At 38.0% G+C, this 15,037-nt stretch overlaps 1 protein-coding gene across 5 annotated transcripts in view; it reads right to left on the reverse strand.

Moving 5' to 3' along the window:
• The window catches only part of ube2a (ubiquitin-conjugating enzyme E2A (RAD6 homolog)), a 29,927-nt gene extending 17,023 nt beyond the window's left edge, over positions 1 to 12,904 (reverse strand). The window contains exons 1-11 of one of the 5 annotated variants that reach the window (XM_055017870.1): positions 12,672 to 12,904; positions 12,396 to 12,525; positions 11,849 to 12,010; positions 7,756 to 7,893; positions 4,592 to 4,743; positions 2,225 to 2,328; positions 1,914 to 2,103; positions 1,210 to 1,341; positions 954 to 1,097; positions 588 to 723; positions 195 to 345 (exon numbers count right to left, since the gene is read on the reverse strand). In XM_055017870.1, the coding sequence (XP_054873845.1) occupies positions 195 to 345; positions 588 to 723; positions 954 to 1,097; positions 1,210 to 1,341; positions 1,914 to 2,103; positions 2,225 to 2,328; positions 4,592 to 4,743; positions 7,756 to 7,893; positions 11,849 to 12,010; positions 12,396 to 12,525; positions 12,672 to 12,731 (1,499 nt within the window). In that variant the 5' untranslated portion in view covers positions 12,732 to 12,904. Of the gene's footprint in view, positions 1 to 194; positions 346 to 587; positions 724 to 953; positions 1,098 to 1,209; positions 1,342 to 1,913; positions 2,104 to 2,224; positions 3,645 to 4,591; positions 4,744 to 7,755; positions 7,894 to 11,848; positions 12,011 to 12,395; positions 12,526 to 12,671 lie in introns of those variants that run through there. The other 4 variants (XM_055017869.1, XM_055017871.1, XM_055017873.1 and 1 more) reach the window with 4 other exon arrangements.
• Between the last annotated feature and the right edge of the window lie 2,133 nt (positions 12,905 to 15,037).

Consider the following 15,037-nt stretch of genomic DNA (forward strand, 5'->3'; position numbering starts at 1 on the left):
GATTAAATCATGTCTTATAAATCTATACTACATGTGCTAAAAGTATTTTACTATACGCCACTGATGTGCCCGTAAAGCACTATATGTACTATAAAGTACATTTAAGTATGACAAAGCTTTGTCCACAAATGTGTGTTATGTTATTGTGGTTAGTTATGGCACATTTCCTGAACAGGTAAGTTAATAATACCTACTTCTGACCAGCCACGCTGTCATGAGAAATCCACACATGATAGGTTGTGAGTGAAGGATGAACACTGAGCAAAATTTTCTCAATGTTAGCAGCTCTCTTGAGTGATGTTTCTTGCAAAACCTCTTCGCTGCAGTTTGGAATCTTCTCTCCATCTTAGAAACAGATTCAGTTCAAATACAAATACCTTAACAACGCATAATTACTCTCAGAAAAAAACAAAGATGAAAAAAAATGTTATTATAACCTATACTAGTGATCCACAATATCAGTTATGTAAACAGGAAAACGAGACACAGATATTTGCATAGTTAGCATGTGTATACATTAGCAGGTTTGTTAATATCATTTTAAATAATTTGAGCTTATGAATCAAACAACAACAGACTTTTCTTACCTTTAATTTTCTGCAGTACAGCTGATCTTTCCATGGCACCTGGTATTCCAGGTACAGTGACTGGTTCACAGAAACGACTGCCGTCTTCTGCCATCAGACCATATGGTGCATAATTCTCATGTTCTGATGTCTCTTTCTATCAAATAATACAAGGTAGTGACATATGAGGCATATAGACAGTACTACTAGTGGAAATTTTGTAATTGATAATGATTATCCCCCCGAGCCCTGACCTATGAGGCACCTATAGGATACCTAGATGGTAAAAAAAAAATAAAAATGCCTTGTCATTTGTTCAGTGTTTATGAACTGGAAGCTTTGCTGGCTGAAATATGAAGGGAACTAGTTGGATGAGTTTGCAAATACCTTTGCCTCTGACATGAGATATGCCCAGCAGTAGGTTGAATACTCAAAGACATCAAGGTCCTCAATGATCTTTTCCCTTTGATTTGTTCCAAGACGTGGCAAAAGCTCTCGAAAGAGAGCGTACAAGCCTTCAACCACTGCGATCTACATTAAAGAGAAAAAAATATATATTAAAATGAAAACACATTCTGTCAAGGATAAAAGTAATACATATGTCAAAGTAGCATCACACCATTCTGTACTGTGTATAATTTACCTTCTGGGTCCTGGATATGGTTTCATTCTTACAGAGTAACTGATACAAACTTTGGGCCAGAGGGTTACATCCAGTCAGTTTTCGTATGTAGCCAATCAACTTCTTCTGTAAATCCACTGAAAGCTTGCATTTCTAGAAAGGATTAGAAATTAGGATTCAACAATCAGTATTCTGTTAAAAATGACCCTGAAGTAAAACTGTACTATGGATAATACACTTTAAATACACTGAAAAGTGGGTTTCTCAACACTTGGAACAGAGAAAAAATATTATAGTTAGATACTAATATTTTAAAAGATTCTGATCAATATCAGAATAAAGTAAAAGAACAGAGAAGGCAGATTAGTTCTTGTAATGTATTATGGACATCTTATTGGTATGTTTGTTCTACATTTTGTGTTTTTTGCTTTTTGCAAAAAGCGTATGCCAGCTGTCTTTCGAAAATAAATAAATAAATTTATTAATTAATATATGTTATGTATATAGATTGGTAGTGCTTTGGATCACGGTCAGTTAAGCAATGCCTGAAACTTGTAAACATGTAATTTTATTATGTTTTTTCTTACAAAACACCTCGTCCGGTATAAAGGACTTAGCTGAAAGTTACATGAGTCGTTATAAATAACATAACCACCAGATTTCTATTAATATGCACAGAGGTGAGTGTACTTGGAACAGTAATTACTGCATGACAGACTGCTTACAATGATGTAGAGAGATGACAACAAGAAACTGATTCCTTTGGATGTTTGTTGGACTGAGGGCACAACATCATCTATGAAGAACTCAGTGGCAGCCTGATCCTCCTCAGAGAAGGTGGACAATGAGAAGTACAATGTTGATCCCTCTGTGATTCCACAACTTTCCAGTGTGATACAACTGCCAGTGTCACCTCTGAAAATATGGTTGATAAGTACATGAAACATGAACAGTGGCAGTGGATGAAAAAAGCATTAGCATTAATATAAATCAGGTCCAAAAGTCATGTTGTCAGTAAATTGCAATAAATCCTTACTTGTAATGAAGGACATGTGCAGGGATTCCACTTTCATTTGCAAGCTTGTTCTTCAGAGTAGTTATTGTGTCACTTTCCAAGTTCACCTTCACTTCAAAATCTCCCTGTGAGAAATTTTCCATATTGAACAAAAACATAAGGATAAAGATCACATCCTACTCATCATCCCCTGCATGTGATGAGGGAGGAATCATAGATGTGTCACATGAGCTGATATATACTTGTGTTGAAAGAAAGTGCATAAACCCTGAAAGATCCCCTCTAGTGAAAGTCTGGTGAACAATTTATTTACCTTGTTAACATGTCCATAGCGTATTTTTTATGTGCTGGATGATAAATCATGAGTGAAATAAGCAGTCAACACCACAGCTGAATATTCTGACCCTGAAGCTGCAGTGTATGCAATGTATATGCAACAAATAGCCCTATTGAACTACTGTACTAATCTACACTACCAGTCAACAGTTTTTGAACGTCCCAATTTTTCCAGTTTTTATTGAAATTCAAGTAGTTCAAGTTCAATGAATAGCTTAAAATAGTACAAAGGTAAGCGGTGAACTGCCAAAGGTTGAAAAAAAGGTAAGGTTACCTAAAACTGAAAAATAATGTACATTTCAGAATTATACAAAACGCCTTTTTCAGGGAACAAGAAATGGATTAACAACTTAAAGCTGTTCCACAGCAATGGAGTTTGATCAAGCCTTGAAAGTTGGTGCTTCCAAATCCTACAGATGTCCCAACTTTTCTTGAACACTTAAAAATGTAGGTCTTTCCTACAGAGACATTGTGAAGAAAGTGAAGGTGTCAGTGAGTCCAGTTCTCTTCACCATCAAAAGGCACTCAGTCACTGGGGGAAACTCTGACAGGAAGAGGTCTGGAAGATCGAAAGACACAACAGAATCAGAAGACATGTTTCTGAGAGTGAACAGCTTGGTGATAGGCAGCTCACAGGACAACAGCTTCAAGCACAACTTATTAGTGGTCGTAGTAAGAAGTCTCAGTTTAAGCTGTGAAGAGAAGACTTGGAGTTGCAGGTTTGACAGGTGGAGTTGCAACAAGAAAGCCACTGCTAAGACATCAGAAAAAGAAAAAGAGGCTTGACTGGACCATGAAACACTACAAATAGACTACTGAAGACTGGAAGAAGGTATTATGGACTGATGGATCAAAATTTGAAATATTTGGTTCATCACACAGGATTTTTGTACAATGTCGAGTAGGAGAAAGGATGGTTCCTCAGTGTGTGACATCAACTGTCAAACATGGAGGAGGAAGTGTGATGGTCTGAGGCTGTTTTGCTGGATCCAGGGTTGGTGACTTGTACAGAGTGAGAGGAACCCTGAACCAAAACAGCTACCACAGCATTCTGCAGCACCATGCAGTACCCTCTGGTATGTTTCTAGTTGGTCGGGGATTCATCCTACAGCAAGATAATGACCCAGAACATAAGTCCAAGCTATGCCAGAACTACCTTAGGAAAAAAGAACAAGATGGTGAGCTTGAAAACAACCAGCGTCTTTGAGTTACCAGCGCCTTTGAGTTATTGGAAAAGCGCTTTATAAATAAAATTTATTATTATTATTATTATTATTATTATTATTATTATTATTATTATTATTATTATTATTATTATTATTATTATTATTATTATTATTATTATTATTATTATTATTATTATTAAAACATGGAGTGGCAGCACAGTTTCCAGACTTAAACCCCATGGAGCTGGTTTGGGATGAACTGGACAGAAGAGTAAAAGCAAAGCAACCTACAAGTGCCACACATTTATGGGAACTTCTGCAACAGAGCTGGGAAGAACTTTCTGAATAATATTTTATTTCCATTGTGGAAAGAATGCCACTAGTGTGTTCAGCTGTTATATCTGTAAAAGGTGGTTACTTTGATATGTTTACTAAAACTGTTATATAAAGCATACAACATTTTGAAATATTGTGAGATTACCTGTCAAATATCAGTTAGCTTTTTTTAAACTAGTAATAAATATTGTTTTTCTATATTTCTATTCACAATATAACTCATTAATGTAACATACTGAAATGAAAAAAAGGTTAGAAATAAGAGAATTTTAGGTGATGTATATTCTTCACTACACCAGTGTAGCAGTTTTGCTACTTGCTGGTGAATCAGTTTTGCTGTTACATCCTGTTTCAGTGACTAATTGTGGTAATAAAGCAAAGAAGTACTTAGCATTTTCACATAGCCTGCCACTGTAACATGAAGCACATTAAATAACATCTTATATTCTCCTTTTCAATAACGTCCATCTTGGTATTGAAGTTCCACTGCAAACCTTCCACTCAACCCAAATGAGTAAAAAGTAAATCTATGAGTGTACAGTAAACTCACCTTGAGCATGACATGGCACCGAACTGTATCCGTTCCATAGGTTTCAGGTACCTTTCGCACTAAATTTGGAGGGGCTGTTATCAGGTTCTGCTTTGGTGTAAATACAGCATAGATGACATCTCCATCTTTAATGTGTCTGTCTTGTAAAGACCCTGTGGATAAAAAAAATATATATTTGTACTTATGTCAAACAACTATAGGTGCTGTAAAGACATTGACTTTGCTGGCTTCCTCTCTATTTCTTGTTTTAATAAGACAAATGTGTATGTTGTTGTGTCAAGAACTGTTTATTACATTATTTCTGTTATGCCCTCCATGTCTATCGCCACGTAGTGGCAGTCTCTCCCTCTCTCTCCCTCCAGGTGGGCGTGAGTATGGTGTCTGACAGTGCTGACAGGTGCTGCAATTCGGTGTTTACTAGCAGGTGGGAGTAATCCGCTCAACTACGCTCTACTGCCATTTAAGACAGACGCAGTTCTAGTTCAGCTCTTTTCAGAGAGCCGGTTCTTTTGGCACGGCTCCTAATTAATTTCTAATTATTTGTAGCCCCATATTTTGCGAAAACCGGCAAATATGAATGAATTGTATTTTGATAAACCCTTTTGCATTCAGTGTTTTTATGAGAATTCTCATAATTGCCTCATTTTGTGCATTTGTTCTGTTACAAAAGCAGGCATTCTTACTTTTGTTTAATATTTTAATCAAACTTTTTTTTTGCACAGAAAACAAATGAACAAAACACTGCACACAAACCCATAGAACAGAACCAGAACAGAAGCAGAACCAAGCTCAGTATTCAAAGAGTATAAATGTCCTCAATGCAGGTTGGCATTCAGAAAAATCAGATGCCTGAGCTTCAATGGGCTGAACCACTTCTTCTATCGGTGAGTATCTATCCTGTTTTTGAGAAGACTTTCTCAGATGGAACAGAAGTTGCCACAACACACAGTCTCCCTTCCATCACCTTCACCATGTGGGGGAAGACTGAGGCCTTGGCCTGCCACCAGCTCAGTGGGTCATCTGCTCATTGAATGAGGGGTTCCTCAAGATAAGATCTCACCTCTTTTACAGCATCAGCTGTAGGATTTCTCCTTGCAGCATCTCCTGTAGCTCTTTCATCAAAGAGCCTCCACACAGGAAAAGTTTGTGGCTCCTCCTCTATTTGGCCCTCTAATGGTGGAAGTGTCAGGCTGCTGGGGGACATTTTGCTGCTGCTGCACTTGTTCTCTAAAGTGCCTCATCAACAGCTCTGTTCTCACTGAAGGCAAGCTTCTTAAACCTAGGATCCAGTAATGTGGTTTTGACGAGGACAGGGTTAAACTCCATACGGAGAAATTTTCAATAGCTGAACAAAGACCCACAACCACTTCTCTTACTCTCTGCACAGTTACTGTCTGTTGGTGTCACATAATGGTATGATCCTATATCCTCACATGTGATTGGCTGCATGGTTGAAATGCTGTCAATCAAAACAAAGTTCTGCCGTGAGCAGAGATGAGTGAGAGCTGAGCAACGAAAGGAAAAAAGTTGGGAGTCGGCTCTCACTCGATGGGAGTCGGCTCTTTTAATTCCCTACAAAGCACTGGCTCTTAGATCCGCATCTTTTGTGCATGACACATCACTAGTTCACTACTCATCGCCAGACTATGATCTCTGTAGTGTAGCTTCTTGTTGCTCTTCATCCACTAATTGTATTCTCCCGTTCTCCAGTTCTGGATCCCACCTGCTCACTGCTGCCACTCTGATATCATCCATCCGTCTCCAATCATCTACCCGAACCAAACCTGGATCTCCACTCATTCATTCCTCCGGCTGCAGCACTTGTCTGGCATCTGTCTTCCCTCCTGCCACACACACCACCTCCACCTGGCCTTCCCCGCTCCACTTCCTTTCAGTCAGTAGGCGGTTCAGTTCCCTGCTCAATCTCCATAACTCAATCTTGTTCAGTTGTTCGGAATTCATTCATGCCGTGTCGGCATGTTGTTTAGTGTATATATTCCTGCATAAAATTTGCTGGCCGCATCTGGCCGTTGGTTCTCTGTTTAGCTTGCTGTAAGTATTTCTTAGTGTTTATTCTGTTTACACCATCTCGGCGTTCAGTTTCTCAGTAGCCTGCAGTGTTCTGATTATTCTACTTGCGCCGTGTTGGAGTTCAGTTTTCTTGTAGCCTGTATCGTAATTCTATATTGCTTTCCTGGCTGTATAGTACGCAGTTCGGGTTTGTCTGTAGCCCTTAGTTTATTTAGCCTATTGAGGGATCTCCAGTTTCCTTTTTGCTCTACTCTCAGCCCGCAGAATCTGTATTCTGTGTATTTTGTAAATCTTGGTGCTTAAATTCCTGTCATTGTGTCTTTGTTGCCTGCACTTGAGTCTCTGTTGTGGAACTGTAACAATTTCTTTGTAATCAGATTAAATATCATTAAAATATTTACAATAACAGCATGAATAATCCATCCATTATCTATGCACCACTTAATCCTCTGAGGGGATGGAGTCTATCCCAGCTGACACAGGGTGAAGGCAGGGGACACCCTGGACAGGTCACCAGTCTATCACAGGGCTACACAGAGAGACAAACAATCACACTCACATTCACACCTACGGACAATTTAGAATCACCAATTAACCTCAGCATGATTTTGGAGAGTGGGAGGAAGCCCAAGTGCCTGAAGAAACCCCATGCAGGCACAGGGAGAACATGCAAACTCCATGCAGAAAGATCCCAGACGGGAAGCAAACCCAGCAGTGGGTTTGCTTCCCGTCTGTGAGGCGACAGTGCGAAGCACTGCCCACTGTGTCGCTCAAACATGGATAAGATTCTACAAAATTATTTGATAAAAGTTTGTTAATGTTGACTTAGGTTTGTATGTTATAAAGTATTGATTTTACTTTAATCTATCATTGTTCCCTCATTGAAGTGAGTGAGGGATTGTTAAACCAATAAAAGCACTGCACTTTCCCTAAAGAACATCTGTTTCTAGTAAATAACATTATGCATCATGTGTAGATCACCTAAAAAACCATTAGAAAACCAGTATTAAATACAGACAACATTTTCCATTTTGGACTTTTTACATTTAAAGTGTTAACAGTCCTTCACTACCTTTAACACTGCTGCATAATGTTCTCTCATTATTTGAAAACCCAACACTGAATGAGCTTACATGTGTTGAAGAAGGGGTCATCTGTCAAAGGCATTCCATCCACTGTGTAGAGACAAACACCTCTGGAGGAGTCAATACTCTCACTGTGACAGATTCTCAGCATCAGGTCTTCAACTGTGTTTTGTGCTGGATCCATATCTGTAATTTCAAAACAACGATAACAGGACAGCAGTGGTGCTGCTATTCATCTCACACTTTATTTACTAATGTGCTCTGTGAATAATGTAACTTACTACTGTGTAGCACTGTATTCCATGTTGCTACTTGCAGCAGTCTGCACTTTGGTGCAACATTAGATAGAGATGTGGCAATTGATGGTTTTAATTATTTATCGCTCAGATCGTCCCAGGAAAGGCGGTAGTGTGGCAATTTATGTTAAATCTAGTCTTCCTGCACAAGTTTTTCTCTCCACATCTGCTCCTAAGCAGTTTGAAATTTTAGCCCAATGTCCTGATTTATCTGGTGGTCAGTTTTTAACTGTTGTTGGCTCCTACAATCCTCTATCTGCTACCATTGACATTATATCCTCTTTGGTAAAATTATTATCTCAATTAAATTTTAAGGAAATCATCCTGGCAAGTGAATTTAGTTGGGACTGGCTTTCACATGTCTCTGATTTTTAAGCACATTGTATGTCGTTGAATTTCACACAGATAATTGAAAATCCCACTCATCTTAACCCCAAATGTGCAGACAAATCATCTCTTATTGATCTCTTAATAACTAATATGCCACATAAATACTCTGCAGCAGGGGTCTTTGCTAATGTTCTCGGTGATCATTGTGTAGTCGGAGCTGTCAGGGACACCAAAATCCCAGTTCTAAGTGTAGTATCTGATCTGAAATATATGTTGCTTTGATCTGAAATATATGTCGCTTGTCAGAATACAATGTGTTCTTCTGCTGAAGGAAGTCATTGTTGTGATTAGATTGGGAGTCGTTCTGTCCAGAAAATGATAATTGATCTCAGGGGCCCTAATGGCTCTTTGGGTGTCTTAATGATAAGGGGTTGATCAGTAGGGTCTTCTAATTAGGAAACATATGTTGTGAGCTCATACTTGTCCAAAGCATATAAAAGAGACCTTCGGTTATTGTTCGGGGAGGTTCATATTGGCTCTGAATCCTCCCAGGCAGTCTCTCTGTCTGATCGATGCTGTTCTTCTTTATAATAAACTTATTATTAAGCAAGTCAGTGTCAACGGACATTTTCTTCAACATCTGCACATCCTCGATGTCTAAGAGAAACCACGACATAAGTTTTGTATCATTAATAAGGGAAATCTTAAGCACTTCAGTAAACAAGCCTTCCTTCATAGTACATTTCATTTCAACAAGAGTCGCATTTAATTGATTGATGACACTAATCTTGCTTGGAAATATTTTTATGATAATTTAAGTTATTTTATAGACAAACATGCTCTTTTTCACCAGTTTAGCCTGAAAGACCCTGGTTCACTTCTGAGCTAGCAAGTCTTTTACACAAGAGAAAACAGATCTGGGCAGTTCCGAGAAAGTTCTGATTCTGAGGTTGACTGGCTGCATTTCAAACAATTGTGTAATTATTGTACCGCTTTCATTAAAAAAGCAAAACATGATTATTACCTATCTCAGACCACGAATGGTCTAAATAATCCTCGGAGATTTTGGAAAACTATATAGACTTCCTGCCAATTCTTGCTTGTCAGAGCTACCTTCTCAAATGAATTGTTGACTATCTCTGTGTAAAATAAAGCTGAGATACATAATTGTTTTAATAAACTCTTCCAGTTCCTTGTTTGACACAGTAGCTGATGGCAAATCAGCCAAATTTCCCCCTACAAGAGAAACAGGAAGACTTTCTCCTCCACACACTTCTCTGTCTGGGAGGTCTATAAGGTGTTGAAGGGCCTTGACAAAAAAAAAAAAAAATCTGCAGGTCCTGACAACCTTCCTCCTTACTTTTTTGCCTAGCAGCAAATATCATAGCTGAACTACTATCACATATTTTCAATCCTTCTGTGGAAAACCTTCATTCAGAATAAGCTGTTGGCTGGTTCTCAAACTATCTCACCAATTGTAAACAATGTGTGCAACTCAGTGGTCTCTCCTCCAGCTATCTTGATCTTACAAAAGGTGTGCCACAAGGTTCTGTCTTAGGACCCACTCTCTTTACTATTCATGTCAACAATGTGGGTCAAAGCCTAAACACATCTGTTCATCTTTATGATGATGACACTTTCATGTACTGTTGCGCAAACACTGTTGCCTTTTTATTTGAGTGTCTTCAGTTAGCATTTGACATCATTCAGTCACATCTGTTACAGCATAGACTAGTGTTAAAGGCTGACAAAACAAACGTTATGTTGTTTCCTGATGAAAAAAAAAAGATGCCAGAAGTTCTCCCTGGTATTACAACTGCACAAGGCAAGCCTATTGAGTTAGTGGCATCTTACAAATACCTTGGCATCACAGTTGAGCCTGTTTTAAAACCCACATTGAAAATCTTTTAACCTCTTAAGACCTGTCATCCACATATGTGGACATCTTTTTTTTTTTTTTCAAAAAGAGCATATTGTTAATAATACTACTACTAATAATAATAATAATAATAATAACAACAACATTAATAACAAAATAAATATATTATAAGTATGATATATATATATAATAAACATGATAATCGGACATTAGATATTATCCAATTATTATATTTAGTGGTTACTCCTTCTCTGAAATAACCAGAAGAAATCTAAAATGCAAGCTCAACCAAAGCTCGGGTCTTCGGAGGTTAGAAAAGTTGAAATTAAAATTGGGTTTCTTTTTCAGGAACAAATCTTGGTTTTGTTTTAATGCCAGGAAACAGCTTGTTGCTGCCACCTTCTTATCTGTACTTGATTATGGAGCCAAGAATACTTTAACCCTCCCCACTCCCTCAAACTGTTGGATGCCGTTTATCATGGAGCACTTAGATTTGTAACAGGCTGTAAACCTTTCACCCATCACTGCACTTTGTTCTCCTTGGTTAACTGGTAATCACTGTCCATGCGCAGACACATCTACTGGTATCATTTCATTTACAATTCCATCCTTGGTCTGCTGCCCACACATTTATCCTCCTACAGGTCACGTAAACAGTTCAGACATAGTCTACATTCCCAGGATTTCCTTACTTTCACCGTCCCTTCAGTTCGCACAGAGTTTGGCAAAATCGCTTTTTCTTACTCTGGACCCTCAACCTGGAACTCACTACAGCAGAATTTGAAGCTGTCCAACTTGATTCCACTGTGGGACTTCAAACACCTCTTAAGTAATTTGGAAATATCATCTCTTAGGACTTGTTCTTAGTGTTTTTGTTTTTTAACTTTATTGCTTGTTATGTTGTGTGAGTACAGGTCTCTCTTGAGAATGAGACCCCGTCTCTCAGTGAGATTGCCTGTATAAATAAAAGCTAAAATTAAAAATATATTGTTGAATGTGTCAAACAATACTCCATTCATATTACCTACAGTGCCTGTTCTCTGCAGTCAGCGTTACATTTAGCATTTGTATTACATACCTTTTATATTCATCTTATTATTTGATTTTTGATTGTCCTGTGATTTTGTGGTTTTTGCATTTTCTACAAACCAAGAGGAGCAGCACTCATAATGTCGCAGCATGTAGCGTTCACAATGACAATACATGCTTTCTGATTTTGATTCTAATTCTGGAGGTATTTTGATGAAAAACATGTTGCTGTCATACAAAAACATTTTTACCAACCACCTACTGTGTTTATTCAAAGGAACATCAACACAGACTTAAGGAAACGTATTCTAATTTCTCGTCACTGAATAAACATATTGAAGTCTCTAAGCCAGATTTTACTGGGCGTGCCCCAGCAACAAGGACCATATTGTTAGCACATTAAAACACGCAGCCCTTAAGCTTAGTGGTTTAATTTATTTTCATATTTAGTCATAAAAATTGCCAGCTTTGTCATTTCTTACAATGCTACAGTGATGGGAAATGAAAGTACTTCGCAGGGTGTTTCATTATCAACATTTTTCCCTGACAGCTCTGTAAAATACAGTTCATACACAAAAATAGGATATAAATGATGGAAATTTCTTACCTGTGATGTGTTTTGGTTGTGGACACTTGGGGAATGTATACAGCACAGAGAATGACTTCACTGACTTTTGCACAGATGTTGAAGCTGGGTGTGCTGGAGCTCGAAACCTGCCAATGGTAGCTTTCATGGCAGCAAAACGGTTCTTTTCCACATGACTTAATCCTGTATAGAAACATAGGTTTATCTTAAATACAGCATTTTAGCATGTCCCATGACTTGTCAGCATGTATGGTAGACTATGGACACTCTGAAACAATGTTTTCTTATGGTCTTATTTATTTGATGACAATTCTTTCTCTCTTTTCAGCATGGTTTACATACCACTTTCTTAAGGCATCTCATTCACATTAGAGGAGAGAAACACAATCAGTTGTCATAAGGTCAATGTTCTTCTTATTAGTAAAGATTGCTAAGAGACTGTTCTCTTCAATGGATGTCTCAAAATCAAAAGCTTTAAGGTAATTGTATTCTCACGTCTACGTACTACTACTTACTTATGTGAACTCTACATGAGAAAAATTAAACCACTTTGCACTTGTAATCTTACCAAGGTTGGTTAAGTCCTCGTCTGTTACACCGTCAATGAAATCTCTTTCATCTGTGATGCCTAATTGTAGAAACTTGTTGTAGAAGGCCTCAAGCCTGTGGCTTTTAAGTAGGTGGAAAATTGCATCCATCTGAAAAAAATTAGAACGATAAACACAAATCAAAACATTAAAAATGATTACAAGAGTTAAAAATTATTACAATTCATATTATAAGAACAAAGAGACAGTACATTATATTCATTCTAAACTAATTAGTTTAAGCAGGACAATCTTACCTTGACGCATTCAGGATCAAGAGGCAACAGGTATGCCCCTTTGGTTTCGTTTTCTAACATTTACTGGAATCAGAGGGTGTGGCTTTTTCCATGAAAAGGAAACTAAGATGTAGGTTACAAAGTAGGGAAAACTAATGCTGCTGCATATTTAACAGTGGTTTAGGAGACAACTGTTAATTTTTGCACATCCCCTCATGAACATCTCCATCCATCCATTATCTATACACCGCTTAATCCTCAATGGAGTCACGGAGGAGCTGGAGTCTATCCCAGCTGACCTATGGTGAAGGGAGGCTTAACCTGGACAGATCACCAGTCTATCACAGGACCCCACAGAGAGACAAGCAATCACACCCACACTCATATTCCTCTTTTGATCATGTTCTGATAATGCTTTGAGATACTGTGATTATTTGAACAATCAGGTCCCTCGCTGAAAAAAATTTACATCTAGCCATGAACAAAAGTTTCCATACACTTGTATTATTTCCAAAGACCTATAGTAAATGTGTGAAAGAACCTGATTACTGATAAAAATGCATGTTTCAACAATTCCATCACAGAAAATTCAGAGCTATAAGAGTCATTGAAAACTGAATACTGCCATGACAAACAAGGTCTTTAGTAGCTTATGGAAACTTTTGTTCACAACTGTGTATATATATATTACAGCTGTCTATATATATATAAGGTCAAGAGATATGACAACCTCTTTGAAATGGAGATTGACCCAAACCTGGGTGTGGCAGAATCACCTGATAAGTTCTTCAAACAGTACAACATATTCAGTATGGGCAAGAACATAATGCACAAGGCCATGATCACTTTCCCTGGTATTGACGAAGTCATGAGCTATACAGAAGTCATGAGCTTAGTAAATGGAATTAACCTCTCTGTGGCTATATAAATCTGTATATGTGTGTGTGTGTGTGTGTGTGTGTGTGTGTGTGTGTGTGTGTGTGTGTGTGTGTGTGTGTGTGTGTGTGTGTGTGTGTGTGTGTGTGGGTGTGTGTGTGTGTGTGTGTATTACACCACGTCTTAAAAACGAGAAAACACAATTGTTTTAGAAATCTGTCAAAAACTTGTTTCAAACTTAAAATTGTGTTGTTATTTATTTGGCAAATAACAAACTGAAACAACTAAATAGTCCTTATTCACATATATTAACCAAAATCGCAGGTCATTCATTCCATCTGCTATTAGACTGTACAACATCACCATCACTGGCTGATGTTAACATAAACTGGACTATATCATATCATTTTAAACCATGGCAAAATCTTGCAATCTTGCACTGCTGGCATTTTTTGCACTTTTACAGTTACATTTATTCCACAAGCCACTTTGTGCTGATGTCACTTATAGTGTAGTAGTACTGTATTTATTCATTCCTCGTTCTTGTATATATTGTACATGTTATCGTTATTGTAATTATCATTACTGTGGATACAGTTAGGGCTGCTCTGAAAGATGTTTGCTTCTGTAACACTGGAAATTTCCCCTGACCTGGGGAGTAATAAAGAATTATCTTATCTTATCTTAAAAATATTTATATGTTGTATGACCTCCTTTGGCCCAGATAACAGCTTACAATCTTGCTGCCATTGCTTTTTATAGACTTTCCACAGTCTCCTTTTCACAGTCTTTTGTTATTGACTTCCAAATAGTTTCTACCTGTTGAGACTTGCTTTGGATGAAGCTTTTGAAATCAATAAATCCCTGATTTGATCAGAACAGGATTCAAGTGTGGACTTTGACTTGGCCACTCCATCAGTTCCAGTATTCCAGATTCCCTTTTCTTAGTCCAGTTGTCTCTGTACAGCTTTGAAGCATGCTTGGAGTCATTGTCTTTTTGGTATATGAACTCATAACCAATCAGGTTCAATCCAGAAAGGATTCAATGAGGCACTAAAATGTTGTGGTAGACCTTCTTGTTCGTGATACCATCCATTTTAACTAATTTGCTAATGTCGTTTCCACAAATGGAATCCCATACCATAATGGAATCTCCACCGTGTTTCACTGTGGGTGCAATTTATCTCGCAACAAAATGTTCTCCAGCTTTTCTACAGACACAAACACGACGATAAACTTGAACTCGTCTGTCCAGACTACCAGTCATCTGCAATCCAGTGTTTGTGCTCCCTGGCAAATTTAAGGCATTTTTAGATGTTTGCAGGACTCAATAATGGCTTCTCAGCAGCTATTCTTCCCTTTAAGCCTTGTTCCTTCAGTCGTCTGCTTATGGTCATTCTGCAGACTTTCTCATATACTGATCTAGAAGCATTAATCTCTGCCTAAAGACCAGCTGTAGTCTTCCTTCTGTCTCTAGTGCTTCAAATCTTGAGGTGCCTGACATCTGCTTC

The sequence above is a fragment of the Amphiprion ocellaris genome, chromosome 15 (assembly GCF_022539595.1).
Source record: "Amphiprion ocellaris isolate individual 3 ecotype Okinawa chromosome 15, ASM2253959v1, whole genome shotgun sequence".
In the NCBI taxonomy this organism is placed as follows: domain Eukaryota; kingdom Metazoa; phylum Chordata; class Actinopteri; family Pomacentridae; genus Amphiprion; species Amphiprion ocellaris.